This window comes from Tursiops truncatus, chromosome 11 (genome assembly GCF_011762595.2).
Source record: "Tursiops truncatus isolate mTurTru1 chromosome 11, mTurTru1.mat.Y, whole genome shotgun sequence".
In the NCBI taxonomy this organism is placed as follows: domain Eukaryota; kingdom Metazoa; phylum Chordata; class Mammalia; order Artiodactyla; family Delphinidae; genus Tursiops; species Tursiops truncatus.
The window spans coordinates 3748002-3768826 of record NC_047044.1 but is presented as its reverse complement, the minus strand read 5'-3'; the positions used below and the strand labels follow the sequence as shown (position 1 = coordinate 3768826).

Genomic DNA, 20825 nt, shown 5'->3' with positions numbered 1-20825 from the left:
AGGAGAGTCTTGGGTGGGCAAGTCGAATGTCCAAAACCCCAGTGAAAGTGTAAGTTTTCACTTGCACTCATCCTGCTTGCTTTAATTAGATTAAATGCATCTGTTTACTAAGTCCTTGTAATGTCTTGGATACCGAAGAAAATTTTAAACTCTTAAAACGTCGCTAGGTTAAGAAAAGGGAAACTACACTCTCAAGTGCCCCATCCTTGTGAGGCTGGGCTTCGGCCGAAGGCTGAGCCGGGGCATAGCAGGAAGTGGCCGGCCGCATTCCCATTAGGCAAATCTTGGGAGAAATCAGGAAAAAATAACTGTATAAGGCTGATACTATAAACATCCTGGTATAGCGAGAGCCTCCCTAGGACTTATTTTTCAAATATCTGACCACGGGCATGGTGCGGCCCACAGGCAGAGACCAAGTTCTTCCTCTAGGAAAACTGTCCATCAGCGTCTTCCTCAACAAAGTCAATTCCCAGGCTTCCGTTTTGCTAATGTGAGCACGCTTTTTAATATTATTTACTTTGAATAATATAATGTGATAGCGAGTTGGAAAGAGACTTTCAAAACCTGAAACCTGAAAAATACCCAATAGAATTACCTGAGCGCTATTATTTTCTTTGCGTAAAGCAGGGTTTGATTTTTGAGTCTGCAACCAAATTATATGTAAATCCTTGCCAAGTAGAGAGAGGATAAAAAAGAGTGTGCGTTCTCGAATATTATTCTGACTCACCCAATTTCTTGTTTTACCAAATAAAAACTGGGAGGAGGAAAGAGGCATTAAATTAACTTATTACTGTGTGTGAAAGCCAGAAAAAAAAAAAATCAGCGAATAAAAAGGTTAGCAAGCCGCTATGATTATACAATGATTTCAGGTGAAAATTACAAAGCTAATATCCTGGTATTTAGTCACTGCCTTCAGTAATGATACAGTTGCCAAGTTTGTATTTGTGCCAATGGAACAAAAGTTGTAAGTGGCATAATGGAAGATAATCTCTTTTTCTTTGTGGCTTTTTTAATTCAGTGTTTTAATCCACCCATTTAATCACACAACATATATCACATTAGTTATAATATTTATAGTGTTTAGGAAAGTTATTATAAATAGATTACAGTGTGGTTGTGGGGTGTATTGGTTGTAGTATTTGTGTGTGTGTGTGTGAACATATCTCAGAGGTATGAAGCAGTTCTAGAGTTTGCACTTGGGAGTGGTTTTACATGAGAATAGTAACCAGATATTTATTTTCAAAATCCCCGTTTGGTTGTTACCAGGCTTGCTCATTATTTTGGAAAAACAAGATTTGGTATCAAAGGGGCCTGATACTTACAGCGTTTAGATCTCTGCCTTCAACCCAGTCTGCGAAGCATTTCTGTTGTTTTAGAGTCCCCAGCGTTGCTAAACCACAAAATGTCTTTAATATGTTTTTTATAAAGTAGTTGAACCATACAGTAAAGATGGGGAAAGGGGGAATTTATAATGGCAGTTAGCGGTTGGGTTCTTCCTTGGCGTGGCCGGAGCGGAGTTGGGGGGGTGTGATAGCAGGATCTGTGTGGCTTTGGGGGACTGCCCTGCACATAATCATCTCGTGGGAATGTGTCCTCTTACTCCCCACGTCCTAGTCAGGGCTGGGAACTGTAATAGTGAAGGAAATTATAAAGGACAAGAGAGATTGTTTTTCTCTGCCGTATTGCTAGAACGTGGGTCCGGCATTCCTGAGTCTCAGGCTGTCCTTTTCGGAGTCCTTTTCGGAGGAAGGAGGAGTACAGAATTCCTGGACTTCCCAAGCTGGACCCCATAGTCCTGGAAGCTGGGAGGGCCACCCTGGACCTTCCTCAGGGAAAGAGTGAAACCCACCCCCTTGAGAAATCACCCCTGCTTGGGCTCTCTCGGCTTGGTGTCAGCAGCCGTGGAAAGTGAAAGTTGGTCAGGATTTCGGTGAAAAGATTAACCAGAAAACATTTCTACTCCACTTTCTAAAACTGAATTTTCTCATGGGGGCGGGTGGGGGGGAGCTATCCCTAGCAAGAAGAGGCCACAGCAAGATTCTAACACGTAGGGAAGTAATTTTGGAAGATTTCTTAATGGATCCTGTTTTTACCCCCCCTCCCCAAATCGTATGTCATACGGTGGTGGCAGTGATGTGTGTGTGTGTGTGTGTGTGTGTGTGTGTGTCTACCACAATTCAAGGCCAAGGTCATGGGGGTCTAGGGAGCCTCCAGGGTGGGTCAGTGGGCAACAGAGGCCCTGGCCAAGCTGCTCCAGCTGCCCCAGCCCAGCCTCGCCCCATGGCCAGTGCCCCTGCCTGGGCCATCCAATCCAAGGTGGAATGAAGTTTCCTGGGAAGCAGGGCACACGAGGAACTTTTGAATTTACCAATGGCATAAAAAGTATATATATTTTTATGACAACGGGCAAGTTTCAATTGGTTGACAGAAATGGCGAGATGTGACGTCAAGGGACACTGGTTAGAATGCCAAGGCCGGCTGGGGGGGGGGGCGGGGAGACAGGCACAGAGAGACACTGGGATGGGGCCCAGGAGGCCTTCTTTCTCTCGGGCCCCTGTCGCGGGCATCCGGGGACAACCAGGTCCATCTGGCTCCGAGAGAGGGCATGCCCAGGCAGGGGGATGGGGTCCGAGCACAGCGACCCCGTGTCGGCGTCCCCAAGCGCCAGAAACCACTCAGGCGCTCCTGCGGAGCAGGCAGAAAAAGCAGCTGCGGCCTTCTTGTCACTCTAACCAGTGTCCGGGCCCTGGAGCCCGGCTGGTCGCGACCGCGGGAGAGGGCGCGGGAAGGAACCGCGCGGCCCGTGTGCAGCAGTGTCGTCGTCCGGCTCCAAGATAGCAAAGCTGCGGCCTAGAACTTCTCCCCGCAGCTCCTGCGCCCTGGGCCGGGGGAGCAGGAAGTTGTTTCTGCGGGGAAGGAAGAGAGCGAGGTTGGAGCCGGGCAGCGGCTCCGGGCACGGTGCCCCCGCCCATCCCATGCCTCCCCGGGCACCGTGAGGGCCCCCCTCCACCAGACACCTTGCGCCCCCCCATCTCTGGGCACAGTGCGCTGCCCCCCTCCACTTCACAGGATCCTCTGAACCCCGCCTCCCACACCACTGGGCACCGCGGCCCTCCCGCAGCCGGGCGGGCGGTGTTGGGACGAGCCGCCGCGGGGTCCTCCTGGTGCGCGCCCTGCCCCGGGGGAAGCCCGCTGCCACCGTCGACCCCCAACCCCTGACCCGGAGCCTCGTCTAGAACTCCACGGCGAGCACTAGCCTCGCTGGGATGAGCCCGGAGACCTGGCCGCACTCCGCGGCTCGCACGGGGCTGCGTTCAGGCCAGGGACCGTGGGTTCGCCCCGGGTCCCCAAGCCGGGCCCGAGCGTGCGCGCGCGCGCCCCGCTGCCCGCAATCATGGCAGCCGGCGCCTCGGAGCGCAGCCGCCGAGCGCGCTCCGGCAGCCGCCTCGGTGCCAGGGCGGCGGGGGCGGGCCGCGGCCGGGGCGTGCGGGCCGCCGGGCGCGAAGCAGAAGGCTGATGAGTCCCCGCGGCACGGTGCCCCCTACCCCGCGGCGGCAGGCGGCCGGGACCGCGCGGGCGGGGAGCCCCCGGGGCGGCGTGCCCGCGGGGGCGCGCACGCGGGGCTGCGGGCCCAGGCGCGGGGCCCGGGCGGCGAATCCGCTGCTCGCGCCGCCCGCCCCGCCTGCGCGCGCCGGCCCCGGGAGGAGGGTGCGCGGCGGAGGGTGGGTTGGGGGGGGCGGCGGGGAGGGGCCGCGCCCGGTCCTCACCCGCAGCGGGCACGGCCGGGGGCCCCGGGCGGCCTTGTTGGTATTCCGGGCACAGCCGAAGCCCTGACCTCCCCGCGGAACAGGGGCGCCCGGGAGCGCGTCACGGCCGCTGCCCCCGGGCGGTCTCCTCGGGCTGCGGGGCCGTAGGCGCCTTGCTTCCCCGTCCCCTCCTCTCCAGGTCCCCCGTACCCCCTCCCCCGCCCTGATCCGGCGGCGAAGGGGTGGGCAGGGAAACGCGCTCTCTGGGACAGGTGCCAACTCCGAGACAAAAGACATAAAATAGGCGGCAACGGGGGAAGCGCGGCCGGCGCGCTCGGGCGGGGACGGAGGCGCCGCGGGGGCCGCATCCTCGGTGCCGACCCGGGAAAGTTTGGGAAGTCGCCGCGGCGGCTTCGCAGCGGCGGGGGACACACGGGCCGGGCCGCCCTCCGCGCCGCGCTCGCCCTCTCCGCGCCGCTGCTGAATAATTCATGGCGCGGCCGCCGGCCATTAGCATGCACCGGGCGCGCGGCGCGTCTGTGCCCAGCCGCCGCCGCCGCATTCGGCGCCCCGGCCGCACTAGACGAGCGGCCGCGCGGAGGCCGGGCCCGCGTTGTCCCCGCGCTCGCCCGCCGGCCCGCCGGCCCGGCGGCTTTCATTGTGCCCCGGGCCCGCGCCGCCCGGCCGTCCGGTGACCGTCGGCACCCCGCAGCGCGCCCGACGGCCCGGCGCTGGAAGTTCGGGCCCGCGGAGCCCGGCCGCCAGCCCCGGGATGCACGTGAACTTGGAGAAAGTCGCGGGGCGCGCCGGCGCGGACCTCCGCTGCAGGGCGTGGGCGTCCCCGGCCCCGCGCGCTTTCGTTTTCGTCCGGGACAAAGGTCCCTCGCGGCGCAGGTCGCGGACGTGGAGATCGTGTCCTGCGGGCCACTCTGCGGGGAGGTCCGGTCGTTCAACACGGGGAAGCCGGAGCCAGGAGAAGTGGAGCAGCGCGGTCCGAGGCGCGGCGCGGGACCAGGGGAGTGGGGCCTGGCCGTGCGCTTCGCCCGCGCCGTCCCGGAGCTGTCGCGCCCCTGCCACGAGTTGTGGGACATGGCACCGCTTTGCTCTCTGCCCTTTCGCCGCGTGAAGGAGAGAATCACTTGGAACCCACGACTCAGACCGATGGCCGAGGGCCTGTGCAGCCGTGGGCACGATAGCGCAGCGCCGGCTGCGTCCGGGCGCGTCCCTCCGGCAAGGGCAGAGCGCCCCTGTCTCGATTGGGTTCACTCTCGATTCTTGAGGCCGGTAAGTGCATTTCTCACTTTCGCTACTTAGTGAATATTTAAATATTAATGAAGGGATTTCTAAGAAGAGCCCTTCTGTAGGGCAGGCCTTCCACAGACCAGGGGACCCGGGAAGGAGGTCGTTCTTGACCCTGAAGCCGCACCAGCTTGCAAGAACTCCATGGCCGTCATTAAAATTCTGGAACTTGGAATTTGTGAAATACAGCTTCCGATCTCAGGTGTGTGCCGGCCATTTGCCAGAGAGAATTTTGTTGAACACATAAAATACCGTTAGCAGGCATCTTACGTAGAATAGAAGGAAACGAGAACACATCTGTTTTTAGATTAGATGTGTTCGGAAAGGTTAATTGGAAGCTACAGTCCAGCAGTGCTTCTTATTTTTTTCTGCTGCTCAGGCATTTATGAAGAGCTGGTTTAGGGCGGCCCTCGGTCAAGCACTGGCCGATCGGGCCGGTGGAGTGAAAGCCCTGTGCGTGGAAGCTGCTGTTTATGGTGGCATAAAACGAAAAACAACTCATAACTTTTCATAATAAATCCCCCTTTATAGGTGGGTCACATACGGGCCCAGCCGGCAGCCCTGGGGAATTTGTGGGGAGCAAGAAAGGGGGTGGAGGAATGCACATTGGCCGTAATTACAGGGTTTTAAGGTAACACTGAAATTAATTTCTTCAGAGTTGGGCTTCAGAGGCCAAGGCAGCCTCTGCAGGCCAGCACTATGTTCATTTTATTTTAGTTTGTCGGTTCTAGCTATTTGGGATTTTCAAATGCTTGTTTGTACTTGCGTGTACCTATCCTGTTAAAATGAAACCTGTAACTGGGGGGGATTAACCCGGTTTTTGCTATGATCATATCGCAGGTGTGATTTCCCCTCTGCTCTCCCCCATCTTATTGATGTGGTTTGGACAACCTTGCTGGGTGCCTTGACCACAAAATAATGGGGAGGGGGGCCTGTTTCCATAACACCCCGGAGTGTGAGCTGGCACTCGGAGGCTGTGTTTCCGGGAACGTGGACAGAGGCCTGAGTAGCCCAGGCCTGCCTCATGCCTCCCTCTCCCCGGGCTGCCTGGTTTCCAGATCTGAGGGGAGAACCCAGAGGGACAAGGAGACCACTTCAGTAAGGTCTTGCCCACCTGGCGCCGAGGCTGAAAGTTTGCTTCGTACTGTAGAGCTATCCTCGCCATCTTTTTTTTGCTAGGCCATCCTCTGCTCCCTCGGTCCCCTGTTTTACATTTGTATTTATGACTTTATCAGAGGCAGTTAGCAGACATGAAACCCGGGGGTGGGACATTGGGGAGTGATCTCAGAAACCGGGGCGCAGCTGCGGAAGGCATGCCAGCTCGGCCGCGAGCTGCTGCTTGCCGTGGCATTGGCGGTGACGGGTTAGTAATTACGGAAAGCCCAGCTTCTGTCGGGGCCTTGCCTGTAAAATGCGGGAGACGTTTTCCCAGGTCCACAGATGACCCGTAACGGAGCACACGATGGGCAGGGATGGTGTGGCGTTCTGCTCAGACTGTCGGGAATCCCCCAGGATTAAAACAGACCCCGAAACAAGGGGCATGCGTTGCTCCCTCTCCGCGGGCCTGCGGGCCATACGCTGGGAGCTGGGCAAGGCCTGAGCATCCGAGGGCCACTCAGTGGGGGGTTGCTGTTCGTCACAGCTCCAGAGGTCCATCGCCTGCCCCGTGTGTGCTCCGGGCAAAGGGAATGTGATGGGGCTGAGAGTCCACTGCCAACATCGGGGCCTGCCCCGCAGACGGAGGCCCTGCCTCGGCACCAAGCCATCCTGTCCTGCCGTCGTCCTGTCCTTAGAGCCAGCCCAGTTCCACTGGAGACTCCCAGTGGAGACCCGGGTCCCGCCAGGGGCTTCTTACTACGTAGGGATGTCTCACCCGGATAAAAATGTATTTTTGAGGACGAGGACACAAGACGAGGTTCGGAAAATGAAACTGGCGCCTGTCTGGTTTTTATCACTCTGGATTTAAGGGAAAGAATGTGCTAAGCAGGGGACAGGGTCTTGTGGACCGGGGCGGGCTGGCGGGAGGACGGCCTTCGTGTTCTTGCTTTTGTTTTCAACCAGGGCCGGGCCCGGCGTGGCCCCTGGCCTGCACTGGGGCCTTGCCGTGCCCCGCCTCTGGCCACTTGAGGCCCCCGATTCTGGCCTGGGCGTCTCCAGGGTGTGGGTGAAGCTGGCTGCCCAGGTCTCACACGCCGCCTGAACAGGTGCAGACAACATCTTGCTTGGCTCCACGGAAACAGCAGGGAGCTTTGCGGCGGGGCTGCTTTCGGGTCCCTGTGGCCACCGTGGATGACGCCATGCACGGGTCTCACTTGCTCCCATTCTCACCCCGGCGTGGACGAGGCCTGACCGGAAGGCAGAAGGTGGGGCCCAGGGAGGGGCCAGAGGGCTTTGCCCACCCTGACGGTCACCCTGCCTGGGTGGGTGCTCCTTGGTGTCCGGGGAAACCGACATGTGCCTCAAGCGAGGGATGGTGCTCGGGAAGGGAAGGAGGCCCCAGAGGCCGGGCAGGAAAACATCTTAAAAGCATCACACCTGGCTGTTGTCGGGCTGGGAGGGTGTATCTGCATGTCTGGGGAGAACAGAGAATGCCCTTGCGGAAATCCCGTGAAGGGGGGGCTGTCCTAGCTCACGTCCAGGCAGCTCCCATCCGGCCCCCACCCCAGGCTCACCATGAGACCCTGGACAAGTGGCATCACCTCCCGGGACTGCACCCCAAGCTCTAGAGCAAAAATAAGAATCCCAACCTCAGAGGGTGATTCGGAAGGTTCAGACAACATTATTTCCACAGACCACGGTTCCTGGCACGCGGCAGGGACTCCGTAAATGGCTGTTGTAATTGTTTTCATTGTAAATAGTGATCGCCACTTTTATTGCTGGTTATTATTATATTTTTGAGTTTCTAAGAAGCAGGGAACCTAGTTTTGGTTTCATTAGAAAGGACACCTGAGGGTTTACCATCCCCACCCCACCCCCCACCCCCCAGGTGGTAGCGAAAGTGAACCTTGATCTTTTCAACATAGAGTGTCAGGAACTTGCAAAGCCAGGGCTTCCCTTACCCCAGGGACTTGGCTTAGGGACGTGCTTACGGAGGAGGTGCCCCTTCCTCGGCACCTAGGAAGTCGAGACCTCCCCAGTGATGGCACCTGAGGAGCCCACCTGGGCGCTGGCCCCAGGGGGCCGACCAGGGCGAGACAAGGGCAAGACACCGTGACTCAGGGGTCCAGAGTGGCCCACCCCAGCCGCCAGCCTCCTTGCGGGCAATGCAGGTAGCAGTTGGATGGGAGGGTTTCACCACTCTGACGAGCTAATTGTTCTTTGGCCCCATACAAGCGAACGTTTACCAAAACGCTTGCTTTGGGAGAATTTTCTCTCTCAGCTGATCATCCAGGAAGACCCAGCAAGATTGCCCTTTCTCAAAACATCTTGTTGGAACAAGAAAGAACCCCAGATGGTACCAGCCATGCTTTCTGATGTTACGGAGCCGAGGAGGGAGAAAAAGCAATTGTCTCTGGGCAAAGACAATGGACCTTTTATATGAAATATTTATTTTCAGGGCTGACCAGTGTCCCGTTGGCTGGGCCAGTGGAGCGCCAGTGTCTGAGCATCACAGGTCCTGAGAACTGAGTCAGGGATGAGATTTACAGAAAAGGAAAAAAAGAAAGTCCCCTGACCTGTGGTTCTTGGGAAATTTCAGTGGGAATGTCTGGCTTTTTTTTTTTTTTTTTTTTTTTTTAATCGAGTGGAGTTTAAACTTTCACAAGTTTATTTTTTCTTCCTCTGTGATTTCTTCTGCAAGGCCACAGGGGCATGTTGGCAAGCATTGGAAAGGTAGCCAGGTCGGCCTTTGTCTGCTGGGAGATGGCAGAATGGAAGTGAGACAAACTCACTTTGTCGGAGTTTAAGAAGAGGAAGGGTCTGTCCCCAGGGGGTGGGGGGAAAGCCACCAAGAGCAATTGGGGACAATATTTGTGATTCTCTGGTGTCCTTCACTCCTCCCCTAATCCTGTTCTCCGATGAACTTGGGATCTGGCCTGACTTGGCGAAGCCACACATGGTCTCTCGAACACCCTTCCAGCTGGACAAGCCTGGCGGCCCAGAGTTGAGCCGGATGGACATTTTCTGAAGAAACAGAAGGAACGGGATTTTACTCTGAGGCCTTCTTAGGAGCCACCTCCATCTTCCCCGCTGTGTGGCTGCCGGTGGCGCTAGAGCTGCCGACCCTGGCTTCTGCCGACCCAAGGTCCAGCTTCAGTGCAGCCAGGAAGGCGCCCTGGGAAGCAAGGCCTGGATCCCAGGCTCACGTTAGGGACTCCGGGAGGAACTGACCAGGCTGGGGCTCGTGATGGAAACATCGGAGAATCAGTCTTCCTGGCGTTGGGAAGGCCGTGGCGGACAATCGGCCGAGACCCCCCCCAGCAGCTTAGGGGGTCCTCAGACTGGTAGGCGGAGGACAGAAGAGGGAGTGGCCCCGATCAGGGTGGACGAAGACGGGCCCCTCCCTGTCAGGCTTCCCCTTTACCCCAAAGACTTGGTTGGCAAATTATAATATCTGGCTTCAAAAATGAGGTTTTGTTTTTTAAATCGCTGTCGCATCTTTAAAAAAACAAAAATCCTGGAACCTCTTAGCTGTGGTCTGTTTCACCTTCTGCATTAACCTCCCCCCCAAAAAATGCTACGAAGAGAGTTCTCTTTGGGGGGTAACCGTAACAGTCTCTGAGGCCACGAGTAGAGTTGGTAAGATTGAAATGGAAAAGACTGAAATCTCCTGACATGAGGCAGAACAACCGTAAAACACAAGCTTTTATTTACTGGGTTTTTTTGTTTGTTTGTTTGTTTTAACGGAGAGGGGTTTGAAAGTAAAATGCTGCAAAGTCTCACTGTGAAATTTTGGACGGGAAACTTGTTTCGGTCCGTATGCAGGCGTCTTGCCTTTAGGGATGGCTCAGAATCCCTGTGGATGGATAAATCGGGCACCTCTGCAAACGGCCGGCCAGGCCCACTGTTGAATCAGCGGCTAAGAGGTTTTCTGAGTAGATATATGACCCCAGAGGTGATGGTTATTACTGCTGAATGAGCCTGGTAGTTGTGGTGAGAAAATGTGGGCATGGGACGTACAAAGTAAAGGCCAAATTTTCTTTTTCTGTTTTTGGAGTAATAGAATTTCCCCTTAAGATGGAAAACAAGAATGTTGTCCCTGTTGCCCCGGTTTCTAAAGGCAGGGCTGCGTTTTTCTGCGAATCGCCCTTCCTTTAATTCTAGGATGTCAGATGGTTAGGAAGAGCATTTAGCTGAAATATTTACCTGCTGATTTGGGGCTCTTAAATCTAGATTCGTCTTTCATGTGTTTAAGAGCGATATTTACATTCAAATCAGCCTTTTATAATTACATTTTAAATTATAATGAAATGATGGAGCCGGGGCTTCAGTCTTCCATATGTTTTAACAGTAAGAGACGCACTGGTGGGTTGCATATCACATCACCAGCCCTGGGCTCCGAGCAGGCGTGAACAGGCACCAGACAAGCAGGTGCCGGCCTGCAGGGCCACATGTGTGTCCTGAGGATGTCAGGGTCCATGCGTGTCACCTGTGGAGCCCTCCCCGCCCTGCCAGGAGGAGAAGGACTTGTGGATGGGGATTCTGGCCCCGGCACTGTGGCGTGGCTGCCAAACCTCACAGCATGCAGTGCATCCGAGAAGGGCCTGGTCTGGGCCTGGCTGCCCCTCCGCCCTGGCTGATGTCTTGTGTCCCGGACCCCACGCTGGCCCGCAGGCCTTGGGGCGGAGGCCTTTATCTCCTGGGCAGCCAACTGGGCACAGCAGCGGCCACTTCTGGTCGTGGTGATAGTGTGTGTGGTGTGTGAGAGTGTGTGTGTGTGTGTGTGTGTGTGTGTGTGTCGGGGAGGCCGGGTGAGGGAGGGTGCCCACCTCCTCCTTTCAGGGCGGCCCCCAAACGGCCCCGCAGTTTTCAGTGGCTTTCCCCATGGATCATGGGGGACGCTCTCCTCCCGGGGCCAGGCTGTTGGCAGCCGTGCCAAGCCGTTCCTGGAATGGAATTCCCAGCGTTCCTGGTCGGGCGCGTGGCATCGGAATCCTACCTGCTTTGTCTCTGGCATCAGCTGGTGAGCTAGTCACGTGGCCGCGTGCGTGAGACCAGAGCCCGAAGATCAGAGGGCGCCTCCTGGCCTCTTCCTTCTCGCTCCCCCCCCACCCCCCGGCCTTGTGCTTCGGGCATGGCCATCTCTGCACAGGCATAAAGCAGTATTAAAATAAAACGTCCTCCAGGCAGCCGGGGCGCGGGGGGAGCTCCCAGCCACAGAAAGGCCCGTAAGCCGGGGAGCAACCCAGGGCCCACGAGCGAACTCTGGCCTCGGCGGCCCAGCGTCGGTCACTCCACGCGGTCCCTTCCACCCCCAGAGCTGGCCCTGCCTGCCCGGGGACCCTGCCCACACTGTCAGCCTTGTGGCTCACCCTGCACAGGGACAGCCAGGCGGTCATCGCCTCAGCTCCTGGCCACAGAAAGGGCCGATGGAGAGACCTGGGCAGGCTGGCCAAGCGGCCACGGCCCGTGCCTGCAGGAGAGGGCCGCCGGGTCCGGTAAATCTCCAAGTGAGAGTGCCTGGGTTAGAACCTCAAGCCCAGTGACCCAGGCCAGGCACGGGTCACCTTTCCTCGCTGTGGTGGAAGATTTGCCTCGGTGAAACTGGTGGATTTGTGACGGTCTGAATGGGGTGTGGTGATGGGCCTGGAGCCCGACCCTGGGCCCCTCGCCGCGGCCTGGCTGTGTGCATTTTTCATTGTGTCGTCACAGCAGCCCTGAGTGGCTGGAGCTGAGACCCCCGTCTCGTGTACTCATGGGGAAACTGAGGCCGGAGAGTTGGCGTGGCTTGCCCGGGGTTAGGTGGCCACTTGGACCCAAGGCTGGGTTCAAGCCAGTGGTCCGGCTCTCGAGCCTGACGGCATAACCTCCCAGGGCATCGGCTAGAGTGGGCTCGCTCCAGGGGATCCCGGGGAGCACAGCCGGGGTGCTGGCTGCCGCCTGCCCCTCGGCCGGGCCCAGCGTGGGAACAATGTGGCCTCTATCCCCGGAGCAGCCCAGCCAGGCAGGCGGCTCGCAACATGGCGCCCAGGGCCGCGCCGCCTGTCCACGGGGAGGGCTGGCGCCCGGGCACGGCCCGGCTCCCGGCGTCCTCCTCAGGCCGGCCGCTGAGTGGCCAGACGCTCCTGCTGCCCCCTCCTTCTCCCGCTTGGCCAGCCGCCCCCCCGCCCCCGGTGGTGGGTTTCGGGGTCCGGCCCACCCGCCTCTGCCACGTCTGCCATCCTCCCGGCACCCATGAGCATCTTTCAAAAATTCCCGGTGGGCGGGGCTGAGCCGTAGCGGCCGCCTCTGGCCCCCCCTCCCCGGGCAGCCAGTGCCAGATGAGAGCAGGAGACAAAAGTAGCATTTTCCTCGTCCTCCTGGGCTGGCAGCGGGGCCTCCCCAGCACCACTTGGCTCTGGCAGCCCTGCCTCTGGGTGCCGGGGTGGCCGAGGCCCAGGCCGCGCCGGCCAGGACCGAGGAACCGATGGACGATGGTGGCCAGAGACCAGGCGCCTGAGGGCCTGTTGGACGGGGGCTGGCACCTGGGCACGGCCTGCTGGCCAGCGGCCCCTGCCCTCCTCTGCTTGCCACGGTGACCAGCCGGCCGGGTGAGGGACACCGTTTTCACTTCCCTGCTTTTGAGAACCTCCTCATCCTGCACCTCGGGTAAGTCTCCTTCTTCCCTTCTCTCGCGCTGGAGATAAGCCGAGGGCTCTGCCATCTTGTGCTCGGTGCCTGTTACGTTTCCTTCCCTCTAATTGGTTATCCGAAATTCAAAATTCTATTTCAGACCGCCCCCAGCCCCCCACATCTTCAGTGAAGTGAGCCCTTCCAAAAACTGCAGGGAAGATGCAGCAGCCGGACCCATTTATTTTTAAGACCCAAAGCTGTAGGCTTCAGAAATCACAATAAAAATGAATGTTTGTTATTTCACAGTAGCTGCATGTTCAATTATAATTTGAACAAATGTTTCAGGAGGCATTAATAGGCACGGCCTACTCTCTCGTGCTCAGTTATGTCGGTTTTTTGGGGGGAGGTCTTATCATCGTCCTCATTATTATGATTTTAATTTTTGGCGACGCCAGGAGTGGCAGAGGGAAAAACACCAGAAACATCCATGCTCCTCCCAGCAAACTCCTCGGCAGGCAGGGCCAGGCTGGCACACGGGAGGGTGGATTCTGCTTTGAGAAACAGAGGCCCTTTCATTTTGTCCGGCATCTTTAATGCTGCCATGTCCACAGTTGAGCGATCCAGTTTCTTTCTCCCTTTTATTTTATTTTATTTTTTGGGAGGGAGGGGGGATAAAAGGAAGCTCTTTTCGGCTCTCAGCTTAGTGTGGGGAAAATCTTTTAGGTTGTTTTGGGCTTTGTATTTTAAGCACTTATTTAAGCCCGGGGGTTCCAGCTAACATTGCTGTGACGGTTCCTAACCACCCTGCCCACAGACGGCTTCTGGGGTGCATGTGGGCACGTCCACCAGACCAACCCTTGGGGGCCCTGAGTGGTCCCAGGGCCTGCCTGTGCCCTGATCTCATCCTGGTTTCGCATTTGCAGAGCTGTGGCCCAAGGCATCCTGACCATCCAGGGCCTGAACCGTGGCCAGCGGGGCAGGGAGTAGAGTCCCTTGAAGACCTTTGGGTCCCTGGGCCACGCCACCACTGCCGTCTGGGAGCTGGGTTCCGTGACTGCCTGAGTTTCTCTGTTGGTCCCAGAACCTTTGCATTTAAAAGGTGGGCTTTGCAGGGTTCGGCTCGAGTTCACCTCCACCCTCTGGCAGGCTGACAAAAGCACCGCAGACACGGCCCGGTTTCCCCACGTTTGAGGGTAGCAGCCAGGGTCTTGATTTATGGAAAATGGAAAATCAGGCCCCGAAAGTTCTGAATTGCAACGAAGAGGAAAATTCCCGCGTGAATACGTTTTTGTTTTCCTGATTCGGAGGCATTGGGGTCCTGTTTGTGCAGGCCTGAGCAGCTGGCTGGAGCAGACACCACCAAATATTGAGACTGAGCTCGGCGCGCACGAGGAATATCTGCGCCTGCTTTTGTTCTTAGATTCGACAGCAGTCGATCCTGGAGGATTTGGGGCTGCAGATACAGGCGTATAGAGCAGAGATAATTAAAACATTTTCATGATTATGACAGCCACATTCTGCTGCTGCGAGCTGGAAGATCACTCCACCCAGATATTTAGCAAGCACCAAATAAAACACTGGTGACAAAATAAAAGTAATAGAAAAAAAAACTGTGATAAATTCTAAAGGCAAAAGAGGCAACGGGATAGAGAGAGGTTGGTGGGGGGGGGGGGGAGGGAAGGTTCATCATTTTTAAAGAATTTATACTTTTAATAGCTGCCCACTCCTCGTTTTTAAAATTTGTATTATAATAAAATTATAGTTTTATTATAATGAATGTAGGTGAATAGGCCTTTAATCCTAAATCCTGAAATGACAGGCAGATTTCCTGAGCATTAACTCGTCTTATTTTTGGACAAGGTAGAGGCAAGCGGCGTAAAGTCAATTAATTTCCATAAATGAGCATTTTCATCCTAAATCAGTATTTCCCACCGAGATTATGTTCAATCTAATGGTTTTAATATATATGGATAACGCATTCTCCAGCATACACCTTATATAGTTGAGATAGTTACATGGGATCGATTATCACCTTCGTTTTTTAACTCTGGTAATAATACTTTACCTCCCCCAAATCAGTAAAATTCCACAGAATCTTTTTTTTTTTTTTTTTTAAATCAGGCAAAAGTATCAGCATTCTCCATGGCACCCAGTACTTCTCAGCAGTATTTTTTTTTTTTTTTAAGAAAGTACCACACATAGCAGTTTTCACATCATCGCTTCTATATAAATTCCACTATAGACTGAAATTATACATTCTCACAGCACAGATGGGCTGGTCTGTCATTATGACTGCCGGGTCCTTGTTGGAACACACAGCATATTTCAATTGTGGAGTCGACAATTTCGAAGAACTGAGGTCAAAATAAACAAGTTGCATTTGTGTTTAAAAGCAGTCTTATTAAATGATCTTCTGATCCCCTGAAAAATTTGGTAGCAGAACCACCATCACCTTTATTAAAGTTTAATTGAAAATTTGGTCTTCATCTGCATCTTTTTAAGACTCCAAATGCCCTATGGCAAAGGACCTTAAATGTTCAAATTAATTACCAATTTTTATCTTTTTTTGCATCCTGAACAGCCTAACACTAGATTTATATTAAAAATTACGGGGTTTGGGACTTCTGATTTTAATATCTTCATAATCTCTGTAGGAAAGACATTAAACCTTTTGTTGTTCTATGTACTTTCCTGCAATTATTTTGAGAAGCTTCTGAAAAATCAGATGATAAGTATCTTGCATGGTCTCAAGGTCCATTTAAGTCCAAACTGAAAAAAAAAATTCAACAGGTAAACTACAAACACTAGCTATAAACTTAAAAAAATTATCTCGCAAGATAACAATGCAGAATTTATTGGTCCATATCAACACACGTGAGGGCAGAGCAGTTTTACAGCCACTATAATTTGCAAATGATGATAACTTTATTTTGTGAATTTGCTCACGTTGGGAGGTAATCGGTTCTGAGGGTTCTTTTTCCGCCCCCGCCCTGTCTTGAAATGGTCACTTCTGCGTGTCTTAATTCTGGATTCAGGCTCCGCAGCTCTCAGCCTCCGAGGCCCTTCCTGGCCAGGAGCAGCTTCCCCAAGTGTCTGCCGTGCTGAATGAGAGAAGGGTGCTTCCCTCTGCCGTGTCCTGAATGCGCCCAACACCCTTCCAGTTGTGGAACTTCCAAAGTAGAAGTGCTTTGTTGCGGCTTATTTTAAGGAATGTACCTGTTGGCGGAGATGTTGGGGAGTAATAGGAAAAGTGAAATGTTGATGAAATTTGCCAGAGCCGTTTGGGAGCTGCTCTCTGTAGCGGCTGTGCTCTCGGATTTTTTTAACCACTTCATCCTTTCTGATGTTGGTCTTTGACTCTTGTCTCTGCATCAGAAATGTGTTTATTATCAGCCCCGTGAATGTGGCACTGGTCTGGGGCTCTCAGAGACGAGGCACAGGGAAGCATCCCAGCCTTCCCGGGTCAGAGCTTCAGAGCGATGGCGTCATAGTAACGACAGTGGCGGTGGCAGTGGTAGTCATGACAATACTCTACCGTGTGCTGCGCACCATGCCAGGCTTCTTCGTGTTTGGAAAAGAAGGGTGGGTGGAGGAGAGCATGAGCTCCAGAACTCATGGCTGGGGTTCAAGCTGAGTCATTTTTAGCTGCTGGCTGTGCTGATCAAGGGTGAGCCATTTCACCCCTCTGTGCCTCAGTTTCCTCACCTGTAAAACGGGGACAGCAGGTGCCCCCACCTCACAGTAACACACATAAAGCGCTGGACGCGACACTTAGTTCATAGCAGCCCATGAATCCTGTTCATCCTCGATTTATTTCTGAGTTTCAGAAATGCCCGCAAGGTGGGGGTCGTCATCGCCGTTCCTCCAGGGGAGGCCCTGAGCCTTAGAGGGTCAACCGTCTCATGACGGTTGGGATGGATTCGAGCCCGGGCCTGCCGCCCTCCAAAGCCTGTGTGCCTTGTGCATTAAGTGATAGTGTGGACACGCGTGTCTACGCAGCAGCCCGATGTGGATGGCGTGCCTTTGCCAGTGTGTGTGCACACTGACGGTACTGTAACACGTGTGCTACGCACGGCTGTCCTGTGCTCCCTGGTCCCTGGGCCACCCCGAAGATGCCTGGCCGGGCGTTCCACTGCCCACTGGATGGGCGGGTCTCCCAGCGCTGGGTGGAAAGGCACCCAGGTGCGTGAAGCTGGGCCGGCTGCACTCTGGGCCTCGGCCAGTCACCCTCGTTCTCCTCAGAGAGGCAGGCCATTCCGGACGCCGGCCATTTGCAGACCCGGAGGACTGGCATCGGGCCTCCAGCCCAGGAGAGGAAATGGCGGCGGGGCAGGCCCAGGACGGGATCGGGGAAGGCGGCCGAGGGCGGGAGCGGCCGGAAGGCCTGGGGTGGGCGCGTCATCATGCCGGCACCCTCCTCCGGCGGCAGAGCCAGCCTTCCGTGCAGGTCTGCACGTGTGTGCACACGTGTGTGCGTGCGCCTGCGTGCCAGGCTCGGGCCCCTGAGCTGCACACCCAGGAGCCTGAGCAGGCCGTTCCCCCCACCCCAGGAACACGGCGGGGACTGGGCGGGGGGTTTGATGAGACGGCGTGAACCCCCAGCCCACCTTTGGGCAAACAAGGCCTCGATAAGGATGGTTCTTACTGCCAGGCCTTGATGTCATCTTTCAAGTGGGGCGACAGCGTCGGCCTCAGGGCGCGGTCAGACGCGGCAAGTGGGAGCCTGTCTGGAGGCCGGGCGGCTGGCCTGTTTCGTCCTTCGCTGTGGCCTCGAGGGAAGAGCCCGGAGGCCTGGGCGCCCAGGTGAGCTGCCTGCCCCTCTCGGCCTCGGTTTCCCCGCCCGTGAGGCAGAGGGTAAGTCCTACCCACAGGTTTCTCATGGAGGAAAACGACGTCACCTGCCATTGACGGGAGCAGGTTTGGGGGGCCCGCAAAGAGGGTCCTGCCTTGGGTCCCTGTGACTCTCAGGGGACTCGGGACGCAGGAGCCGGGCCCCCAACCCCAGAAGGGAGCCGGGGGTGGCTCCGGGGGTCCTGGCCGCTGCAGCGTGTGCGCCAGAACCTCTGGCCCAGTTTCCTGGGCGCCGGCCCCGCCCCGGGATTCCTGCGGTGGGTGTGCCCGCGCTTCCGGCCGCCGTGGGCGGAGGGATCCTGGGGGCAGGCGGCCAGTTCCCGCCGTCCCGCCCGCCAGAGCCTCCCTGTTGTGCTGCTTCCTTCAACTCGATGGGACGAGGGGTCCCACCTGAGCCCGCCGCGCCGGGTCCAGGCCAGCGGCCCCCCACCGTGGCGGCCGAGGCCTCCAGCGGCTGCGTGGGGGGCTCGGGGTGTGGAGAGGGTGTCCTCCGGCCGGCGCCTTTGTCACTGCGAACGCGCAGTAGTAAGTCGCCAGCACTTCCGAGGCTCTCGGCACCGGGTGGGTGGGTGGGTGTGCCTCGAGGGTCTCAGCTTCGGGCCGGGTGGCCCTGCCCGGCCCGTGACCAATGCCAGCGGCCCGTGACCAATGCCAGCGGGAGGCCCAGGGAAACAACTTCCAGGTGGTGACTCCTGGGCCCGGCAGCGTGGCCGGCCACCACGGCCCCCAGCCTCGGCGGTGCCACGAGGGACAGGCGTGTCCTGCAGTCAGTGTCCAGTTGCCAGGGGAGGGGTGAGAGAGACCGGCTGGGGCAGGACCAGCGGGGGGACCCGAGTGGCAGAAATCCCCTGCCTTGGCCCGCTGGAGAGAGGCGGGGGCCGCACTCGTCTCCCCCATGGGAGGCCAGCCGATGTCCGATATTGCAAACAGAACTCGGCTCCCTGGGGTTGGGGGGAGCTGACCTTCGTTGACCTACTAAGTGCTAGGCCCAGGGCTGAGTACTTCTTTTTGTTTTAATTTTTTCTTTAGTTTTTGGCCACACCACGTGGCATGCAGTATCTTAGTTCCCCGACCAGGGATCGAATCTGCGCCCCCTGCAGTGGAAGCGCGGAGTCCCAACCACTGGACCGCCAGGGGAGTCCTCAGGGCCGAGTACTGTAATCACCTCTTTTTAAACATCCATTTTTAAATTTAATCTGCCCAATTCCGTTTTGTTTCAACATCCAATCAGAGCCAGCACGTGCCAGCGCTGTTCTGGTGGCGGAATAGGGCACAGACAAGGCACCCGTGTGGAAGGCGGGTGTGAACGGTTCTCTCTCTGAGAAAACCAAGGCTCAGAGAGGCCAAGGAATGTCGCCAGAGTCACACAGCTAGCAGGCGACAGAGCCTGCACCCAAACCCGGGTCCGTGACTGCAAGACCCACACTCTCCCCCCACCCTCGGCCGGGGAGCAGCGCGCACGGGATCCCGCTCGCAAATGCTGACCTCGGCGCGTTCTCCCCACAAAGCCGTCGCCGGGCATTCGGCGTGGAGTTCTGCCCCAAGGGAGAGCCAGGATTTGCCTCCGCCCCTCCCCTCCTGAGGAGCCATAGACTGTGGTGGTTCTGGGGGCCCCCGGGACCCGTCTCTGCCTGGGTTGCCTGTTTCTCTAGGATCTCGGGCCTGCCGGTTGGGCTGACGAAGCCCCTGGCGCCCTCCAGGCCTCTGTGCTCAGAGTGCTGGCCGGGCGTGGACAGCACGCAGCGTGGCAGCAGGCGATGGGAAGGAGGGAGCCGCGGGTCGTCCTTCCTCCCAGTGTTCCTGCGGCCCAGGGTGGGGAAGCGTACGAGGTTGTAGGCCCAGGTGACGTCGGAAGCTCTGCAGAGGGTTTAACACTCAGACACCAGGAGTCAAACCTTCGGGAGATGCTGTAGAAACCCGAAACAGGCAAGACCGTTTTGCAGGCTTGAGCGTTCTCAAAACGGTCCTTTCTGCTCTGTGCCAGACCCTTCCGTTGTACGGGGAGCCTGCTGTGTAGACCAGGAGCCCAGGGGTTTTCTCAGGTTTTTCTCCTGGGGCCTTGTTGCAGGCACGATTCAGCGTCTGAAGGACCCTGACCTCTCTTCCGTGGAGACGCACTCAACTTATCTTGGGGTCCATGGACTGGCCGGGAGTTGGGTGTCATCGGCAGCTGCTGAGGTCTGCTCCATGGCCACGTCCCAGGGTGAGGGGGCTCCCACAGGTAAGGGCAGAACAGGGGTGTCGGGGTGCCGTGTGCAGGGCAGGTTAAGCTCTTGCGAAAGCAGCTTTCTGCCGGCGAACAGGTGCCCCGTCATGTGTTAGAGACCCCGCCGTCTGTCCCCGTCTGCCCGGCCCCCTGTGTGGTACTCTGTCCCTGATCCTGCAGCTTCCTTGCATCACCGGGTGGGTGGCCCAGCGCCCACGTGATTCTCCAGGGCACCTCTCAGAGAGGTTAGGGAGCCAGCTCTGGGCGGCCCCGGCTTGGGGTGCAGGAGAGGACTGGCGGCACTGTCCAGGGACCAGAGGGGGCAGACGTCGTGGGGCGCCGGGTCCCCAGCTGGAGGGCTAGAGTCTGTCCCCAGCTCCCAGGCAGGGAGGCCGTCACTCAGCAAACATGGGCGCCCTCCAGGAGGCCCAGGCCCAGGCTGAGATGGTGCGGGTGGGGAACAGAAAGCTAGTCTGGAGCAGCCAGTGCGAGTGCCCGAGGAATCCGGGAGGCCCCCTGGAGGTGGCAGACCCACGGCCCCAGGCTTGTTAGCGAATCCAGCCGCGGGCCTGCCACGTCCCAGGGCCGTGCTGCCAGGCGCCGCCCCTCCCGCCGCCCCACGCCAGCCCTGCACAGGCCACATCTGCTGCCGCAGCCCTGCCAGGGCTCCGCCTCCATCCCCATGGAAACCACGGGGACTGGGGGTCCTGCTGCATTTGGCCCGCTGACTGGTTTCCATTAGAGGCAGCCTGCTTTCCTTGAGACTTGCCCCTGAAGTTCAGGGCTCCTCCCAGGGGTTTCTTCCTGCGTTCACTGAGCGCCGGCCTCTCCTGTGCCAGGGCACCCAGTGGTCTAGGCCTGCCCGTCCTGGCTGGCATCCCTCCGTGGGGTGAGTGCCCAGAGTCCCACCCAGGGCCGAGGCTGCTCTTCATCTTAACGGGCTGCAGGCTCAGACCTCATCTCTTCTCACCCGGGACCACCAGCTGCTGAGGCGCGGACGCTGGACCTGAGTC

The 20825-nt window shown here is 57.3% G+C and overlaps 2 protein-coding genes and 1 long non-coding RNA gene across 23 annotated transcripts in view; 1 reads left to right on the top strand and 2 right to left on the bottom strand.

Annotated features, from left to right (window-relative positions):
• Positions 1 to 20825, top strand: part of LOC109552057 (uncharacterized) — a 67763-nt gene that overhangs the window by 20645 nt on the left and 26293 nt on the right. For 8 of the 20 annotated variants that reach the window (XR_012324129.1, XR_012324135.1, XR_012324125.1 and 5 more), the window contains exons 1-2: positions 11582 to 12791; positions 12916 to 19827. The exons of 3 other annotated variants lie outside the window; for them this stretch is intronic. Coding sequence is in view for 1 of the 17 variants with exons in the window: in XM_073788063.1 (XP_073644164.1) it covers positions 17978 to 18131 (154 nt within the window). In the remaining 16 variants the exon portion in view is untranslated. Of the gene's footprint in view, positions 1 to 11581; positions 12792 to 12915; positions 19828 to 20825 lie in introns of those variants that run through there. 9 more of the 20 variants (XR_012324134.1, XR_012324133.1, XR_012324126.1 and 6 more) reach the window with 8 other exon arrangements.
• On the bottom strand, positions 2357 to 4888 carry LOC141275799 (uncharacterized). 2 transcript variants are annotated; one of them, XR_012324119.1, is made up of 2 exons: positions 3258 to 3539; positions 2357 to 2906 (listed from the first exon to the last, which is right to left on the bottom strand). XR_012324119.1 is itself a non-coding variant. In XM_073788062.1 (2 exons), exons 1-2 carry the CDS (start codon positions 4835 to 4837, stop codon positions 2729 to 2731), a joined length of 1248 nt encoding a protein of 415 aa, XP_073644163.1. In that variant the 5' UTR covers positions 4838 to 4888; the 3' UTR covers positions 2357 to 2728. The 2 variants fall into 2 exon arrangements, 1 of the variants encoding a protein (XP_073644163.1); XM_073788062.1 differs by lacking the exon at positions 3258 to 3539 and adding an exon at positions 3768 to 4888.
• Positions 8757 to 11266, bottom strand: LOC141275800 (uncharacterized). Its single transcript, XR_012324139.1, has 2 exons — positions 11143 to 11266; positions 8757 to 9999 (listed from the first exon to the last, which is right to left on the bottom strand). It is a non-coding gene; the product is annotated as an uncharacterized lncRNA (long non-coding RNA).